Genomic DNA, 15990 nt, shown 5'->3' on the forward strand with positions numbered 1-15990 from the left:
AAATGATTAGCATATTAGGTTTGATCACCTCTGAATGAAAGTGGTGTCAGCCACTGTGGCACTGGGGCTAGCTGTCTTAGCTCTCCTGGCTCCCTGTTGGCAAATAGGAATCCATGTGTATATTGAAATTCAAGATAGTGTTGCAGCGAAAACCCCTGTGGTTTGGATTCTTATAGAAAAGAATGGCAAGGTTTTGGAATCCTTTCAGACCAAAGTTGAAAACTCCCAGCCCCAGTAGTAGTTCTGCAATGGCAGGGGCAGCCTGAGGTTGTTCCTGGAACAGCATCCTGTGTGTCTGGGTTTATTTACTTAAGAGAGGATCTGCTGGGGAAGTGGAGTGAACCGTCAGACTGTGTTCTCTGGGCAAAGAGCAGAAGAGTGAGTTAGTGGGATGCTTGGCAGAATGAACTGATGCAGAAATTTCTCTTAATGATGATCTTTGAATTTGAAATTTGGGAAGATGCTCTGTTCAGGAGCTTGCCATCCCAGCAGGGATAAAGAGAGCAAGGAGCTCATTTCATATCCACATACTGGATGGGGGCACTTTAGAAAACCATCAGGTCTGTTTGGTGATGTGGCCCAGTGACTTCCTTCTCATTAGAGGAATGAATTTGTCCCAAATAATAGATTCCTCTCTTAGGTACTCCATCACCACTGCATATTGAAACACAGTCCTGGCTGGATTTGTAGTTCTTTTTTATTTTATTCAGCCTAAGGGGCTAGGAGGTGGAGTCTTAGTGGATTAAGCAGTTAATGTGTATGTTTTCCACTCTAACAGAACATCAGGTATCCTTGAAGCTGCTTCTATTAAACCCAGTGTGTTTTGATAAGAATTTTCTTCAAAAAAATTTTTTTATTTTTTGTATTGGGGATTGAACCCAGGAGCGCTTAACCATTGAGCCACATCCTTAGCCTTTTTTACTTTTTATTTTGAGACAGGATCTCACTAAGTTGCTTAGGGCCTTGCTAAATTGCCAAGGCTGGTTTCGAACTTGAGATCCTCTTGCTTCAGCCTCCCGAGTCCCTGGGATTACAGGTGTGTACCTCCTGCTTCGAGAAGATTTTTAGTGGAATGGTCAAGAAGATTTTTAGTGGAATAGCTATTTGTAGCAATTCATATTTATAAGACTTCATTAATCCCTTAAAGTGGTTTTCTTTATTTGTTCCTTTTTTGGATGAGTACTTATTGTTTAAAATTTTTGCTTCATTGATTTCTTAATTAAAAGTTTATTTTCTACTAAATTTAAACTTTGCTTATAAAAACATGTTTCTAGTTTAAAAAAAAAAAGTCATTAGGGAAAAAGTGTTACGGTCATTATCTCAGGGAAGGGAGAAAGGAACTAACACTTGTTCAGAGCTTGTTGTGGCCCAAGTATGTGCCCAGGTCCCTGATGCACTTCCCCAATTGACACATAATTGTACAGGGTGCCATGTAGCATTTCAATACAGTGGGTAATGATGAGATCAGGTCGTTGGTATATCTGCCACCTCAAACATTTATCATTTCTTTGGAGAGCATTCAAAATCCTCTCCACTAGCCATTGTGAAACATGCTGTTAGCGCTTCCTTTTTGAATCCTTAGGGTCACCCTAGAGGTCAGGGGTATACTCTATCAGAATTTTGCCCAAGGTCTTATAGTTTGGATTGCCAAGCTGGGTTTTGGATCTGAGCCCAACCAGAGTGACTTCCCAGTGGCTTTTCCTTGAGTCTGGATCCTGTAGAAGGAGACGTGTCTGTGCTATCGCTTCCTCCTGCACTCGAGTGGCCTCAGTGCCTTAGTGGAGATCCCTTGTCCTCTTTCCTTTGGTCAAGGGGATATTAAAGGCTGGGAACGTAGCTCAGTTGTAGAACACTTGCTTAGCATTTGCCAGGCCCTGAGTTCCAGCCCCAACCCTAAAAAAAGACAAGAAAGACAAGATTTCAATGTCTTGGGTCGGTTGGTGAGAGACGTTGGGACGCAGAATCGTCACCCATTCACTCTATGCACTGAAAGCTCAGGGCTCAAGGGAATCCATAGTTAATATAGTGTTTTAAAAGATTAAAATTACATAAAAATATTCATGATGAACCAAATATCAAAAGTTTAAACAAAGACCAGTATGTAACAGTGGGATGCTGAGCCATCCTGGAAGTTGAGTCTAAATGGAAAATCAGAAGAATGATCCTGTCTTGGTTTAAACTTTGGTATTCTGTTCATCATATGTTTTTTTGATTAATTTTAAAGAAATTGCATGAAGCTGGGTTCGGTAGCACATACCTGATAACCCCAGCAACTAGAGAGGCCAAGGCAGGAGGATCGCAAGTTCAAGGACAGACTTGCCAACTTAGTGAGACCCTTTCTCAAAATAAAACCTTAAAAGGGCTGGGGATGTGGCTTACTCTTAAAGTGCCCCTGGGTTCAATCCCCAGTTTATTTACCTTGATTTCTGAGTACTTTGGCAACCCCTTTGATTTTTCATCCTTACAGTGGTCCTGGTCCTTTCAGCTCCATGGTTTTCTATGCCAGGCAACAAGGTAGGAGCTGGCAAATAGATAAGATGATGATGGACAGGAATTTTCAGATTAGCGGGAGTCAGTCCTGCGAATAGTCACCACTCTGCACAGTCACGATGGCTGCCTGCAGCAGGTCGGGGAGGAGTGCTGGGGAGTCCCGGTTCTGGTAGGGGAGGCAGCTGGAGTGAGATTTTAGGAATGCCTGTGAGCTGGCCGGTGGATGTGTCAGAAAGTGGCAAGCCCCTCATCTGCTGCGCCTCGGTTTTCCTATGTGCACAATACGGGAAGTACTAGCGCCTGTCTCACTGGAGCGAGTCATTACGTCAGGCGCCTAACAGAGCCTGGCGTGCAGCTTAACATCTGTGGGCTGGGGCGGCGAGGGTGACCACCGTGTGCAGATGAACAGCAGTGTCCTTGGGCCCCTGACTGTGGTCTGAACTTTGCTTTGCAGACATCCATGACAGTGATGGCAGTTCCAGCAGCAGCCACCAGAGCCTCAAGACCACGGCCAAGTGGGCAACCTCCCTGGAGAGTCTGCTGGAAGACCCCGAAGGCGTGAAGAGATTCCGGGTTCGCCTTCCTCATTGTTAATTGGGATCGATGTGACACATGAGGTTTAGAGGGCTTTGCGGGGGAAACAGGCCGATCTTGAACACTGTCCCAACTGGAGAGTCAGAACTTCCCATCTGTCGTGGTCATGTTGACAGTGCTCTCACAGATAGCCAGGGCGTGACACCGAGGGGCACGTGGTCTGTCCCTGGTTTTCGTGGGGTGGGAGGCCATGGGGAGAAGGTACTGAGCCCAGGGGTGGAGTCTGTATGGAGAATTTCCAGCTCTGGGCTGCCTGGGAGGTGTGGCCTAGGTCTCTCTGAAATGTCAACAGAGACAATAGTGTCTTTGGAGAAGAGAACCTCCAAGAGGAGGCAGATGGATGGGGTATTGTGGGTGCCACCTAGAACTGACTTTTTCAGCCAGCAGACCTCCAGCTGCCCGTTGGAGGACCGCATGGGAATTTTGAGAATGAACCTCAGCAGCGTCTGTCTTTGAGGTGTGGGGCCAGGATGCTGTGGGTCCCTGTCAGGGGGAGAGTGGCAGGTTGCACCAGGGCTCCTGGGTCCCAGATACCAAGCCACTGAGCATCATCTAGATGTCAGAGAAGCCTCTACCCGGCCGAAATGCTGTCCACGCACCAACTTCCCAGCCGCTGCCGAAAGAAAACACACCTCCAACTTAAAATAGCCGTTATTGTAGTGTTTTAGACATGCTTAATATGTTTTCTTTTCTTTTGTTTAAAAAAAAAATGGGCCTGGTTTTGTAGGAATGTACTTTGTTTAAACAGTGGCTGGAAGGAACTAATACATTTCCCACTTTAATTTACTTTTTGGTAATTTATTGTCAGCTAAGAAATGCAAGTAGAGTCCTGCTTCATTTTTATTGTTCTCTACAGTGTCAAAGCCATTAAGGTCAAATGCATAGGAAATTCTAGCTTTAACATTAAACATGCTCTTTATTTTCAGGGTGGAGCTCTCAAAGGGTAATTGAACCAGCCTCATCTGTTGAATTTTTGCCAAATCGTTTCTTGAAGGAAAATGCATCTTTTTCTTTTCTTTTTAAGTAGAATACTGTATGATATTTTTTTTCCTTTTGATTCATAGGAATTTTTGAAAAAGGAATTCAGTGAAGAAAATGTTTTGTTCTGGCTAGCATGTGAAGATTTTAAGAAATTGCAAGATAAGAAGCAGGTATTTCTTTCTACCTTGTGATCATTTTCTTGATCATGTGTTTCCTTTTTCTTATCCAGTTACAGCTGCTTGCTTCATAGATTTTGAAATTGCCTAAAGAAGCCTGATTTATATTAGACTGGGGGGAAAATTTAAGCTTCTGATTAGGTATCTTATGTTGATCAAATATTAATAATTTGAAAAAGAGAGTCAATTCACGTTTCAGTGGAGCTGTCCACATGGGCCAATATTTAGAGTAAAAATAATGATTTATGTCCTTTAGCGTTTGCCATTGTGTGTGATCTTTCTCTTCATGAATAAGTCATGAGGATGCTTCCCCAGAGTTTGCCACGTTGGCATTTTTGGACATAGTAAAATGATCAGCAGATAAGTAGTGATAAAAGCACAGCGTTCATCAGATGGATTGTCAATTATTTAGTATATCTTTATAAGTGCTTTGTAGTTGGTAGACACCCCGCACAAGAGTGTCTGATGGTTCTCCTAGTAGATGTGTGTTCTTTATTGGAGGTAGCCTTTAATTCCCCATGTTGGCTGCATTTTCTGCCATTGAAGGCTGGGTGTAAAGGAGGTGGGTGAAGTTAAGAGGGAGGCCTTAGATCGGTGGGTATGAGACCTGGTTTACAGGGCTACCAGCTCCGTGAGGCTGCTGGCTTGCAGATGTGGGGCCCGGGCTGCCTGTGTGGGGCTTGTGGCTGGCAGGGTTTCCTCTGTTCTGTCCCCATGAGCTCGATGATGGGGTGCTCAGGTGTGGGCTTGCTTACTCTTTGTCCCGGGGTCCTGTGGGGCCCTTTGTCCCAAGCTCCTTCTCCCTCTTGTCCACCCCTGCAGCTGGTTTTCCAGAGAAGCTGGACATTCGGGGTCTTATGTGAAATCATCCAACTTTTAAATATTTGAACTCATTTTTTAAAAATTTAAAACCTTGCTTGCCCAACAAAACATCTCCACAGACAGATGTGGCTTGTGGGCTGCCAGGGATGGAGTCTCCATCTCCAAAAGCCTGAATTCAGGGGGCCAGCTGCCATTGTCCGTGGTCCACTGCTTGGAAAATGCCCAACGCTGGTGTGTTCTGAGCTCTTCCAGGCTCAGATACGTTTTCCCCAAGAGGGAGCATCGTGGCCTTCCCTCCCCACCTCCTTCTCTGGAGCGACGAGGACAGATTCGAAGACAAATTGCCCACTGGGCAGGGCCTTTGTTTCTCCTGGTATCTTCTTCCTCTGGACGACTCTGACTAGAGCGTCGTAGGTGGTGAAGGCCGCAGGGGACCGGAGAGATGAGGGGACAGGTAAGATTTGGGGCTGGAGTTCTTCAGGGCAGGAGTGCTCCTGGTTCCCCTTTGTCCCCCACACCCAGGACAGGGCCCAGGGCCAGTAGTACCTGCTGACCTGTGCAACAGATGTAACCAACCTCATAGCTCCGTATCAGGGCTGAGTAGATGCCCATTGTTCTTAGAGTGTTAGGGCCAGCTCACCTGCAATGTAGACAAGGAAGCTGAGGTCCCCCTCACTGTGCCATGGCAAAGCTGGACTCGAACCAGTGCTCAGGTCACCCAGGCAAATGGCCTGCACGTCTGCTCTGTGTTCGTCTGTTCAGTTGAAGTCACCGCGACTGTGGGCAGTACCCGCTCAGCGTCAGGCATCCTGAGAAGCCCTGGAGATACCTCAGGGGAGAGCTGGATGAGCTGCTTTGGGGAGGAGACCTTGCAAGTGTGGTGAGAATAGAAATGGGAAGTGGGGGGCCAGTGGGGCCCCTCAGGGGGAAGTGACTCAAAGCTGAGTCCTGAATTGGGGGCTGGGGGTGGGGGATAGTGTCCCCAGGGAGCCGGGACAGCATATGGGAAGACCAACCCTGTAAGATGACAAGGAGGTGGAAGGGTTCTGTTTGCAGAGGAGGCTGGGGACAGATGTGGCCACATCTGGGAATCTGGGTGCCACAGCAAGGAGACCACCTCATGCCAAGGCCCTGGAAAGCCTCTGTAGGACTTCAGTGCCCATGGGGGCAGGTATGGTATTAGGTGGCACTGCCTGTCCACACCCTAGAGAGAGGCATATACGATAGGGCAGCCCCTCCCCAGGCCCCATCCCTGATGCCCATCTTAAGACTCTGGAAGGCTGAAGCCTGGAATGTGCCTGGCGATTACTTCAGTACCATGAATGTCACCTTCACCTGCCAGCTGCCTAAGAAAGCAGCTGGTGTTGGGAAGGACAGAGGCATCAGTGACCCTGGGGTGTCCGGGCTTGGTGTGGGTCATTGCCTGGAGCCTCTCGACTGCTCCCATTCACAGGTGCAGGGATGTGGTCTGAGAGGTCAAGCAGCAGCTCACCTAAGGCCACCCAATTTGTTGCACCAGGAAGCAGACCCGGGTCCCTGACTCCCGCCTGTGAGGTCTCTCTCCTGTGTCCTTCAGCACAGGAAGTAAAACTAGGGAGTCAGCGTAAGACAGTCTCTTATTTTCAGAAGCGGAGGAGGACGCAGGCACTGGACTGGGCCTAACTGAATTTCGCAATCACACTTATCACATCTGGCCCAGCAGGGAGGCGTGGGAGGGTTTATCTCTGTAGTCAACTGAGGCAGTTGTGGGGTTGATGCAAATCTCCATTTTTGCCTGGGTTATTTTAAAGAGAACCTTGTTGGGTCTGTTTTTCATCCTTTGACTTGACTCATGCTGCACTCCCTGACTTCAGATAGCTTGTACAATCGCTTGTTGGTTTCCTGGCTCTGTCTTTCCCTCCGTCGTGTGGCTTCATCTTCCCTGTGGTATCCGAGCGCCTAGAATCAGGCCTGGACCACAGTGTGTTGTCACTTCCTGTATTCAGGGGGCTCCGCAGGCAGCAGGACTGCCCCCTGGCCCTGCAGTCTCAGCCGTGGCCATGGAGTTTGAGGGCTGGACTCACATCCCATCCTGCTGGGGCTTTTATTCTCCAAAGCACCGAATAGTGGAGCAGCACTGGCTCGCCACTGCCTTCCCGGGTCCCTGCTTTGTCACTTGGCCGGCAGGCAAAGCAGCCCCCTCGCTCAGTAGGGTCCTGACACTGTGCATTTATTGTGGGACATGCGGGGGACTTAGAAAATTGTGAGGGTGACATGTCCCACCCCCTCCGTGGGGGCCCCCGTGGTTGCTGTACCTTTTAGGTGTCACATCGGCACTTGGCTCCCAAAGCCCCTCCCTCCCATTCAGTGTCTTTGTGGTTGACATTTTTTTCTCTCAAGTGCCTTTCCTCCTTGAATTAGCACGGGAGCTAGGGAGCTATCGCTAGCTTTGGAAACAGACCAGCATCTGTGTCGTATCAGACCTCAGAAAAAACTCCAACAAGGTGTTTGTTCTTTGGCTGCCCCTGTCTTCATGCATTCATCCGTCAGTCAGCACACGCACAGCACAGCACAGCGGGCCGGTCTCTCTGTGGCCGGGATTGCAACGGATGGCAGCTGGTACAGATTTGTGAAAACCACACCGAGAGTGGGGGTGGAGCAAGGTTTCTAGTGATCACAGCTCTGAGGGTGACTTGCCCTGGCATTTCAACCTAACAGCACTTTGCATTTTAACAGTATGGTAGAGTTTACAGAGTTTTGGGGGGTCCTGTGGTATTGGTTGTTTTTATCTCTTTTGTTTAATGCTGTCATTTGATCTGATTACTGAATATGTTTTTAGGGATTTATTTATTTACTTTCTGTGCTGCTGGGATGAACCCAGGGCCTCAGGCTAGGCAAACACTCTCTGTAAGTCCCCAGCCCTGTGGGTTTTTTTTTCTTTTTTTCTTTTTTTAAGTGTTTTTGAAAATTTCAAAGGTGACATATGCTCCTTGGAACAGATACATTCATTCACTTCACAAGTGGATATAATAAGGAGTCACTCTCTCTTCCCTCAGCACTTTCCGGAACTCCCTTGGCCTCTGGTTTGGGCATTCTTTCTGGCCGCAGCCTGTGCGATGTGACTTTTGTCCCCCCACTCCCACCCGACATGGGGAGTTCTACATAGAGCTACATCTCCAGTTCTTTTTATTTTTTATTTTATTATATACAGCTTCTTCCTGCGGTAGCTCAGGGGTTGCTTACTTAGATCTTTGTGACATTTTTATGATGAAGAATTTATTGCTTATTGTTTGCAAAGAGGTGCTTGCTTACTATTATAGTTTCCTTTTTTTTTTTTTTTTTGGTACTGGAGATTGAACCTGGGATGCTTTTCCACTGAGCCACATCAACAACCCTTTTTATTTTGAGATAGAGTTGCTGAGGGCCTCCCTTGTTTGTTTAGGCTGGTCTCAATTTTACAGTCCTCCTGCCTCATCCTCCCCAGTGGCTGAGATTACAGGTGCCTGGCTTACCTTTTCCTTCTTGGACCATTTTTTGCTCTTCCAATGTTCACATTGTTCAGCTTGATGCTGTTAGATTGTCCCTGTAGCCTGGCTTTCCTGGGGACAGCTCTCTGACCACTGCTGCACACCTCTGCCCTCTTTGTGCCACAGGGTAAAGGCTTCAGTGCCCGGGACCTGGTTCCTCCTCTGCCACACCATTCCCTTGTTTTGGTGGCACACAGACAGCAACAGCTGAGAAAGGGACCTGGGCAGCTGGAGGTGTGAGGACAGTGGAGTGACGCTGTTAGTTTTCTCCGTGTCTCCCAGTTCACTGATGTGGAGGAATTCTAGGTTGCAACTCACTGAGAACCTTGCAGGCACAGTCACTTCTTGGCCTTCTGGCCAAGCTCAGGTTTGGAGTTTTGAGGACATTGTCCCACTGTCATCCTCTTCTTTTGGTGGAGTGATGGTGGTACCCGAGATTAAACCCGGGGCCTTGCTCATGCTCGGCGAGTGCTCTGCCGTGGAGCGCACCTCAGCCTGTTCCATCGACTCCTGCTTCTCAGCATCAGTGTTTTATGTATAAGTTGTTTTGTTTTGCTTTTTCCCCCTCTGGAATGGTATAGGATCTGCTTTATGTTCCAGTATTCTAAAACTGTAGGATCAGGGGCTTTGAAGGAACATGGTCCATTAATTTTGTGGGCACTTTGTAAAGCCTCCTAATATGGAAATTTATAGTTCTTGGAAATATTCTCATGTTATGGCTATTATTTCTATTTTTTTTTCAATACCAAGGATTGAACCCGGGGGGGGGGCATTATCACTGAGCCGCATCTGCAGCACTTTTTATATTTATTTTGAGACAGGGTCTCACTAAGTTGCTTAGGACCTCGCCACGTTGCTGAGGCTGGCTTTGAACTGACAATCCTCCTGCCTCAGCCTCCTGCCTTGCTAAGATGATGGCTTCTACTTTTTTTTTTCTTTTTTTAGCTTCTTCTGTTTGGGGGGCTTGTCTCTCCTCTGTCCTCTCCTTTCTTCCCTGAGACCAGGTCTCATCATGGTGTCCAGGCTGGTCTTGATCTTCTGTGCTCCAGGGATCTTCCTTCTTCAGCTGCCCAGTGGCTGGGACCACAGGGGACACCACCTAACTGGTTCTGGTCTCTTTTCCAGTGGTGACCCTAATCCCTGGACTGAGCCCATAATTTTATTTATTCTTTCCTCCTATCTTTATCTATTTGGCATTTGGTCCCTACTGAAGATTTCAACTTTACCTTCATTTTCTGCTTTTATGTTTTTGTTTTCTCCAGATGAGGTCCTTCCGGTCTCTTCCTGGTAGGCCACAGGGCGAGGTGTTCCTCTGTTGGGTGGGAGAGGTTGCTGGGGTCTGTGTTTGAGGCATCACTGAGCCTCTTGAATCCCGTTTGGCAGCTCCTCTTTGCCGTCCTTCCTGCCTCTGTCTGGAGCCCCCCTCAGTCAACTTCTTAAGAAAATTCCCATCTTTTTTTTTTTTTTTTTTTTTTTTTTAAAGAGAGAGTGAGTGAGAGAGGAGAGAGAGAGAGGGAGAGAGAATTTTTTTTAATATTTATTTTTTAGCTCTCGGCGGACACAACATCTTTGTTGGTATGTGGTGCTGAGGATCGAACCCGGGCTGCACGCATGCCAGGCGAGCGCGCTACCGCTTGAGCCACATCCCCAGCCCAAAAATTCCCATCTTCTGGAGGAAGGGAGCAGGGAGGTGGCCACTGCTTGGGGTTGTTGGCAGGGGTCAAGGACCTGGGCGACTAACATCTTCCTTCTGCTGCCCTCCTTCTCCCTTCTACCTGGTGACCTGGTCCCTGCCCTTGGCCATGCTTCTTGTTACCTCCTCCGAGCCCTGCAGGTGCCTGGGTTGGTTCTTCTTGCTGTCTGTTCCACCATCTGTCCTCCTTCAACCTCCTCCCATCTCCTGGCCAGTTCTCGGGAATTCTCTCCTATCATTTACTCAGTGCTTTCTTTGCCTCGTTCTCTTTCTGAAGTCGACGTGAACACAGTTGGTGGCTTGGCCCCCCAGTGCTCTTGTGCGTCATCTCCCATGGTGCCTCTGGCGGGGTCTCGGATGGAGAGGGATGAGATGATGGGAGGTGCGTTCAGAGCCAGAGAGAGCATGGGGGCCGTGTGGGTGTCAGAGGGCGTCAGGTGTCCGTTTCCTGGAGGAGAGGCTGCAGGACCTCTGACCGGCAGGGACACCCTTGCTCTTGGTAAAAAGGTTGCTGTATTAATGGGACATCCCTGTCCACATTGCTAGGGATCAGTTGGCACATGGGCCTGGGGAAGAATGTTGGGCCGAAACCTTGGCAGAGCATGTAGTTGGGGAACCCCAGAATTTAGGGAGGGGACAGAGGGGCAAGAGCCCAAAGAAGATAGGAAGAAAGAGGTGTTGGAAAATCCTGAGGCCATTGGAGGGTGGGAGCTAGGGAAGAAGGTAGGACAGGTGTGCAGGGCGGGGGGCCAGTGTGAGGCCCAGAGAGTGTCCGGGCTCTTGGGCTGAGCTGGCTGGTGGCAGAGGAGCTGCTGGGAGGGAAGAAGGAGGACTCCAGCGCACACTTTTCTTGTGGGATGTTTCCATAGAAGTTGGGGACGTGGAGGCCATTAGTCATGGGGATGTGAAGCAAAGCAGATTTTCATGTTCCTAGTGGCAAATAGCAGCATGTTTCCCGAGTAAGGGAGAGGAACCCACAGGCCCAGCCACGTCCTTCCCTGTGCTAGGTGAGCAGGGCTTTGCTGTTGAGGGGAGGGTGTCTCTGGGTCTGAGAGTGAGTTCACTTGATGCATCGTGGGCAAGCAGAGGCATTGCCAGGAAAGGCCCAGACGGGGGGAGCCTGAAAGGAGCTCGCCGAGGTGCAGACATTGCCGTCCACAGTCCCCGACCTGGAAGGCCCAGGCAGGGTCCTTTGGTAGCACCTTCGGGGGGGTGTTGGAAGCTGGGCACACTGGGTCTCCTCAGGGGGCGAGAGGCCCTGTCCAGGCTGTGATCTGGCGTGTCTCGGGCCATGGAAGAGAAGCTGGCCTCGTTTTCAGATCACAGACCCCAAATCGACCCCACCAGGGACCGCTGTCCTCGTCCTATCCTAACAGCAGCCAGAATAGGGTTAACAAAGCTCTGGAAAAATGTACCAAGATAGCTCAAGTGACTGGTTCTTCTTTTTTGTTCAGTGTTCTCGGTCTGGACAGCAGGCCTTCCCGTGACCGGCTTGTGGTCGGCGGTCTCGGGGCTTCCCTTTTCGGTCATGCTTCCTATCCTGGCTCAGATAAGGTCTGCTGCTCGGCCATTCCTCAGGGCATGTGATGGGGGGCAGGCCTGAGGCAGGTCCAGGACCCCCTGAGACCTAGGAGGGGCGGCTGGTGGGAGAGGGGAGTCTGGGTCCTGGAGCTTATATACCTGCAGACCTGCCACCTGTCTCCTGCCCTGTGGCCTGCTGCCCCCACCTCAGTCTCAGGCCGCTCATGACCCGGTTCTTAAGAGAGCCTGGATTCCCGTGGGCAGTGTGTGCGCACGTGTGCATGTGTGTGCTGTGGTGTGTGTGTGAGTGTTCTAGGGAAGGGGAGGCCCTCTGCCCACAGGGCTCTGCATGGAGTCAGCTTATCTGACAGGCTGAAATTCTACTTTTGTGAAGTAGCTGTAAAACAGGAAGTGGTTTTCCAAAAATGTTCCTTCCTGACAGGGCAGGGGGTGGTGGGAGGAAGACGCACGGCTCCGTAGAGCGGATGGGTCTTTGAGAGGTGCAGAGGACAAAGTGCTGCTCCCCTGGGCCTCGCTGATGATCCCCAGACCTGTCCTTGGAACATCCATATTTACCTTAAGAGGCTCCTTGTCCCTGAGTTTGACATCAACTGGTTGTTTATGTTGATAGTCAAGAAAGAACAGACTCCAGGACTTGCGGGGTGGACCCCCACCCAGGCCGTCTTCCTGTAAGCACTGGTGAGGCTCGCGTTCCCAGGGGACCCTGGTCAAGCCGCAGCCTAGCGGGGTCTTCTAGTCTCTGAAACCACAAAAGTTCTTTCCCCCTGTTTTCAAGCATCAGTTTTAGAAGACTTCGAGTGGTTTCCATAACCAGAAGGTTTTCAGAGCCTAGAATTTTCTAAGCCAAGCTCCACAGCGTACGCAGAGCCCCAGAAGGCTCTCTGGAGAGAAAGGCGGATTTCCAGGCGGCCCCCCAGCCTCCTCGCCTCCCTCGGCAAATCGGAGCTGAGAGGCTGCAGTTGAGAGCCCTTTCTGGGGGCCTTGTCCACAGGGTATGGTGTGACTTCCGTGGAGAAATGCCTGTCTTAGCTGCAGGTGAGGCAGGGGCACAGGAAGTCGCCTTTCTCTGAAAGAAAATAGACCTCTCAGGGGAAGTCCGCAGGTCTGCAGCCCCAACACGAGGCACATTGTTTTGAAGACAAAGTGCTCACCGCGAAGCCGGGCTCCTTCCCATGGGGGTACGTTCCACTCCCACCCCAGCTGGGCTTGGGCGCAGCCACAGTGCTGATGGGTGGGCATCTTGTCGTCCCGCTGCCTGACTCCTCAGGGCTCCGCTTCCTGGCAGGACTGCACTGGGACTTCACGGGGCCGTGAGCCAGCACAGCCTGTCCCGGAGGATGACACGCTGCACCTGCAGAGGTCGCTGTGCTTCTCGGGCAGGGAACTGGGTGGAACTGAAGGCTTTGGAGCTGTGTCCTGAGTCTGCTGCACCTGTCACCTGTCCTGGCCCTGTCCTCATCAGGAGAGGGGCTTACGGGAAATGGCACTTTGCTGGGTGTTCAGGGAACTGAGGAAATGGGAGTCACCTAGAAGGTGTCTGTACCCTATAGAGCAGGTGCTGGCTGGATCCCTGGTGGGCGTGTGAACCAGGTTTACCTTGACCTCTTTATTTCAGTGCTGGGGATTAAACCCAGGGCTCACGCATATTAAGCACGTGCTGTACCACTGAGCTACACCCTCGGCCCTTGACTTCTTTTATTGTGGTAAAATATACCTAGTAGGAAGCTCACCATTTTGACCATTTTCAGTGTCTCACTATACCTTTCAAAACATTTAAAGGGTACACCTCAGTGGAATTGAGTACATTCGTAGTGTTGTACTAGTGTCACCACTGTGTAGTTCCAGAGCTCTTTTTTATCACCAGACAGAAACACCATTCTCATCAAGCGGTCCTCTCTCTTTCTTCCTTCTCCCAATATGTGGTCACCACTAATCTTTCTGTCTCTGGATTCACCTATTCTGCACAGTTCACGTGAATGGAATCATATGGTGCATATCCTCTTTAATCTGGTTTCTTTCACTTAGCATAATGTTTTCAAGGTTTATTTGTTCATTGGAGCATATATCAGTGCTTCATTCCTTCTTGTGACTTCATAAGATCCCCAGGAGCCCTTAATTTGGAGGATGTATCACAGGTCCTGAATGGTAGTGAGGGCTCACTCTGGGTCAGGGTATTTTCTCGTCATTTCTGAATGGTTGGAGATGCGGCCACAGACACCCAAGTAGGGTGGAGCGTGGGGCTGGACTGCCATGAGCCCACCTGGGGGTCCCAAGTGGCAGCTAGAGCTCCCAAGTCTGCAGCTGCTCTGAGCCTGGCCATAGGGCAGAGTAGGGGCTCAGGCAGGGAAGGGCTGTGTCTGCAGGTAATGGACAGCCCCCTCTGTCTCCTCCAGATGCAGGAAAAGGCCAAGGAGATCTACATGACCTTTCTGTCCAACAAGGCCTCATCCCAAGTCAACGTGGAGGGGCAGTCTCGGCTCAACGAGAAGATCCTGGAAGAACCGCACCCTCTGATGTTCCAGAAACTCCAGGACCAGGTAATCCGACTTCCCTGATGGCACCTTAGTTTGAAAACCCACATTCAATCCAGGCTGGAGGATTCAGTGCAGCACCAAGCGTCAGGCTCCCTGGAAACTCTCATCCCCTTGGGCAGGCTGAGGCACCCCGAGTGGCCCTGGCTGGTGAAGGGTCAGGACTGACCCATGGGGCGCTCCCTCGAGCTCTGTTTCCTCTTAGTCTGCACACAGCAGGGTTTTCTGTGCCTCGGCAACCCAGGTGAGAAGGGAGGCTAGGGCTGTTTGAGGACCCCAACTGAACAAGCAGCATGTGGTACCTGCGGCAGGACAAACGGGGACACCTGGAAGGCAAGTGCAGAGCCTCCAAGTGGCAGGGCACCTGCTGATGTTGTTGTGCAGACATCCAAACTGCCGATGGCCCAGTGCTGTAAGCTGGTTTAGAATGTAGCTCCTGGGTCATAATGACAAAGTGGACATTTGGCAGCATATTCCACTTAAAACAGGAAAAATTAGGCTTAAAAACGGACCTGTAAATGGGTAAACTTTAAGTGTTCTGGCAGATTTTTTTTTTTTTTTGCAAGAAATCTAAGTGGTAATAGATAAGGGGATGGGATTGTAGACAGGAATCCATAGGTGAGACTGTTCATATCATGCTTCCTTACTCTGAAGTGTTCTAACCACACCATGGACAGACCAGTTTCACACTCCTGCTGGCCCCATCCTCACTGAGGAAGAAAAGGTCTGTGTTACCTGGCAGCGCCGGTGGGGACCAGCTTCCAGCTTAGCTCAGCACAGTCCTCACAGTCAAGCAAGCCCAGAGCCACCTGAAGGACACGTTAAAACAGACGTACACCCACCCTCCGCCCCCCGCCCCCGGTTAGCATGCAGCTATGAGGGTTCCAAAGGCAGGGACAGCTCCCCATGAGTCCCCAGGGTGAGTTCATGCTGCAGCCTGGGGCTACACTTTGAGAACCATGGACCCTGTGTGTTGCTTGGCCTTTTTTGATCATGTGGTGTGTGACCAGAGCCCTTTCACAGGAAGAAAATAAAAGTGTAAGAAGTAATTTGAAAATGTTTTCCAGTTGACACAATGCTAAGTGTAAATTCCGTACAGATTTTGAATCAGATTGGAGTGTTGAAAAAATTCCAGTCCTCCTGGGAGTCTTATTGAGGGCCTCCTGGAGATGGTGGTTTGAGGCCTTTGGGAAGGATGCTGTGGACATGAATTTGTGGAGGGAAAGGAAGTGCAATGGACTGTGGCCACATGGAAATATCTGCCCCACTCTGGACCTCAGCATCTTTTATGAGCTTTCTAGAGTACTTTATTTTTTATTTTGTTATAATTAATTTGTGTGTGTGTGTGGGGGGGGGTATTGGGGATTGAACCCAAAGCCTGTACCACTGACCTACATCTCCAGCCCTTTGTAATTTTTTTTCTTTTGAGACAGGGTCTTGGTACATTGTTGAGGTTAGCCTCAAACTTTGGATCCTCCTGCCTCAGCCTCCTGAGTCACTGGGATTACAGGCAAATGCTATTCCTAAAGTGCTTTAAAGAGCAGCCAGGGTTGAGCACCTGGGCTGGCCCCTGTGTTCTAGATATTCTTAATAATAGCAGTACCTGTGATTTAGGAGCTGTCCCTTGAGCCTGGTGCCTCACTTGACAAGTATCG

At 49.8% G+C, this 15990-nt stretch overlaps 1 protein-coding gene across 3 annotated transcripts in view; it reads left to right on the plus strand.

The window, feature by feature from the left end:
- Rgs10 (regulator of G protein signaling 10) overlaps positions 1 to 15990 on the plus strand; it is a 31251-nt gene that overhangs the window by 4264 nt on the left and 10997 nt on the right. For all 3 annotated transcript variants that reach the window (XR_013435478.1, XM_021723349.3, XM_005320720.5), the window contains exons 2-4: positions 2945 to 3063; positions 4149 to 4235; positions 14198 to 14341. Coding sequence is in view for 2 of the 3 variants with exons in the window: in XM_021723349.3 (XP_021579024.1) it covers positions 2945 to 3063; positions 4149 to 4235; positions 14198 to 14341 (350 nt within the window). In the remaining variant the exon portion in view is untranslated. The remainder of the gene's footprint in view (positions 1 to 2944; positions 3064 to 4148; positions 4236 to 14197; positions 14342 to 15990) is intronic.

This window comes from Ictidomys tridecemlineatus, chromosome 1, assembly GCF_052094955.1.
Source record: "Ictidomys tridecemlineatus isolate mIctTri1 chromosome 1, mIctTri1.hap1, whole genome shotgun sequence".
In the NCBI taxonomy this organism is placed as follows: domain Eukaryota; kingdom Metazoa; phylum Chordata; class Mammalia; order Rodentia; family Sciuridae; genus Ictidomys; species Ictidomys tridecemlineatus.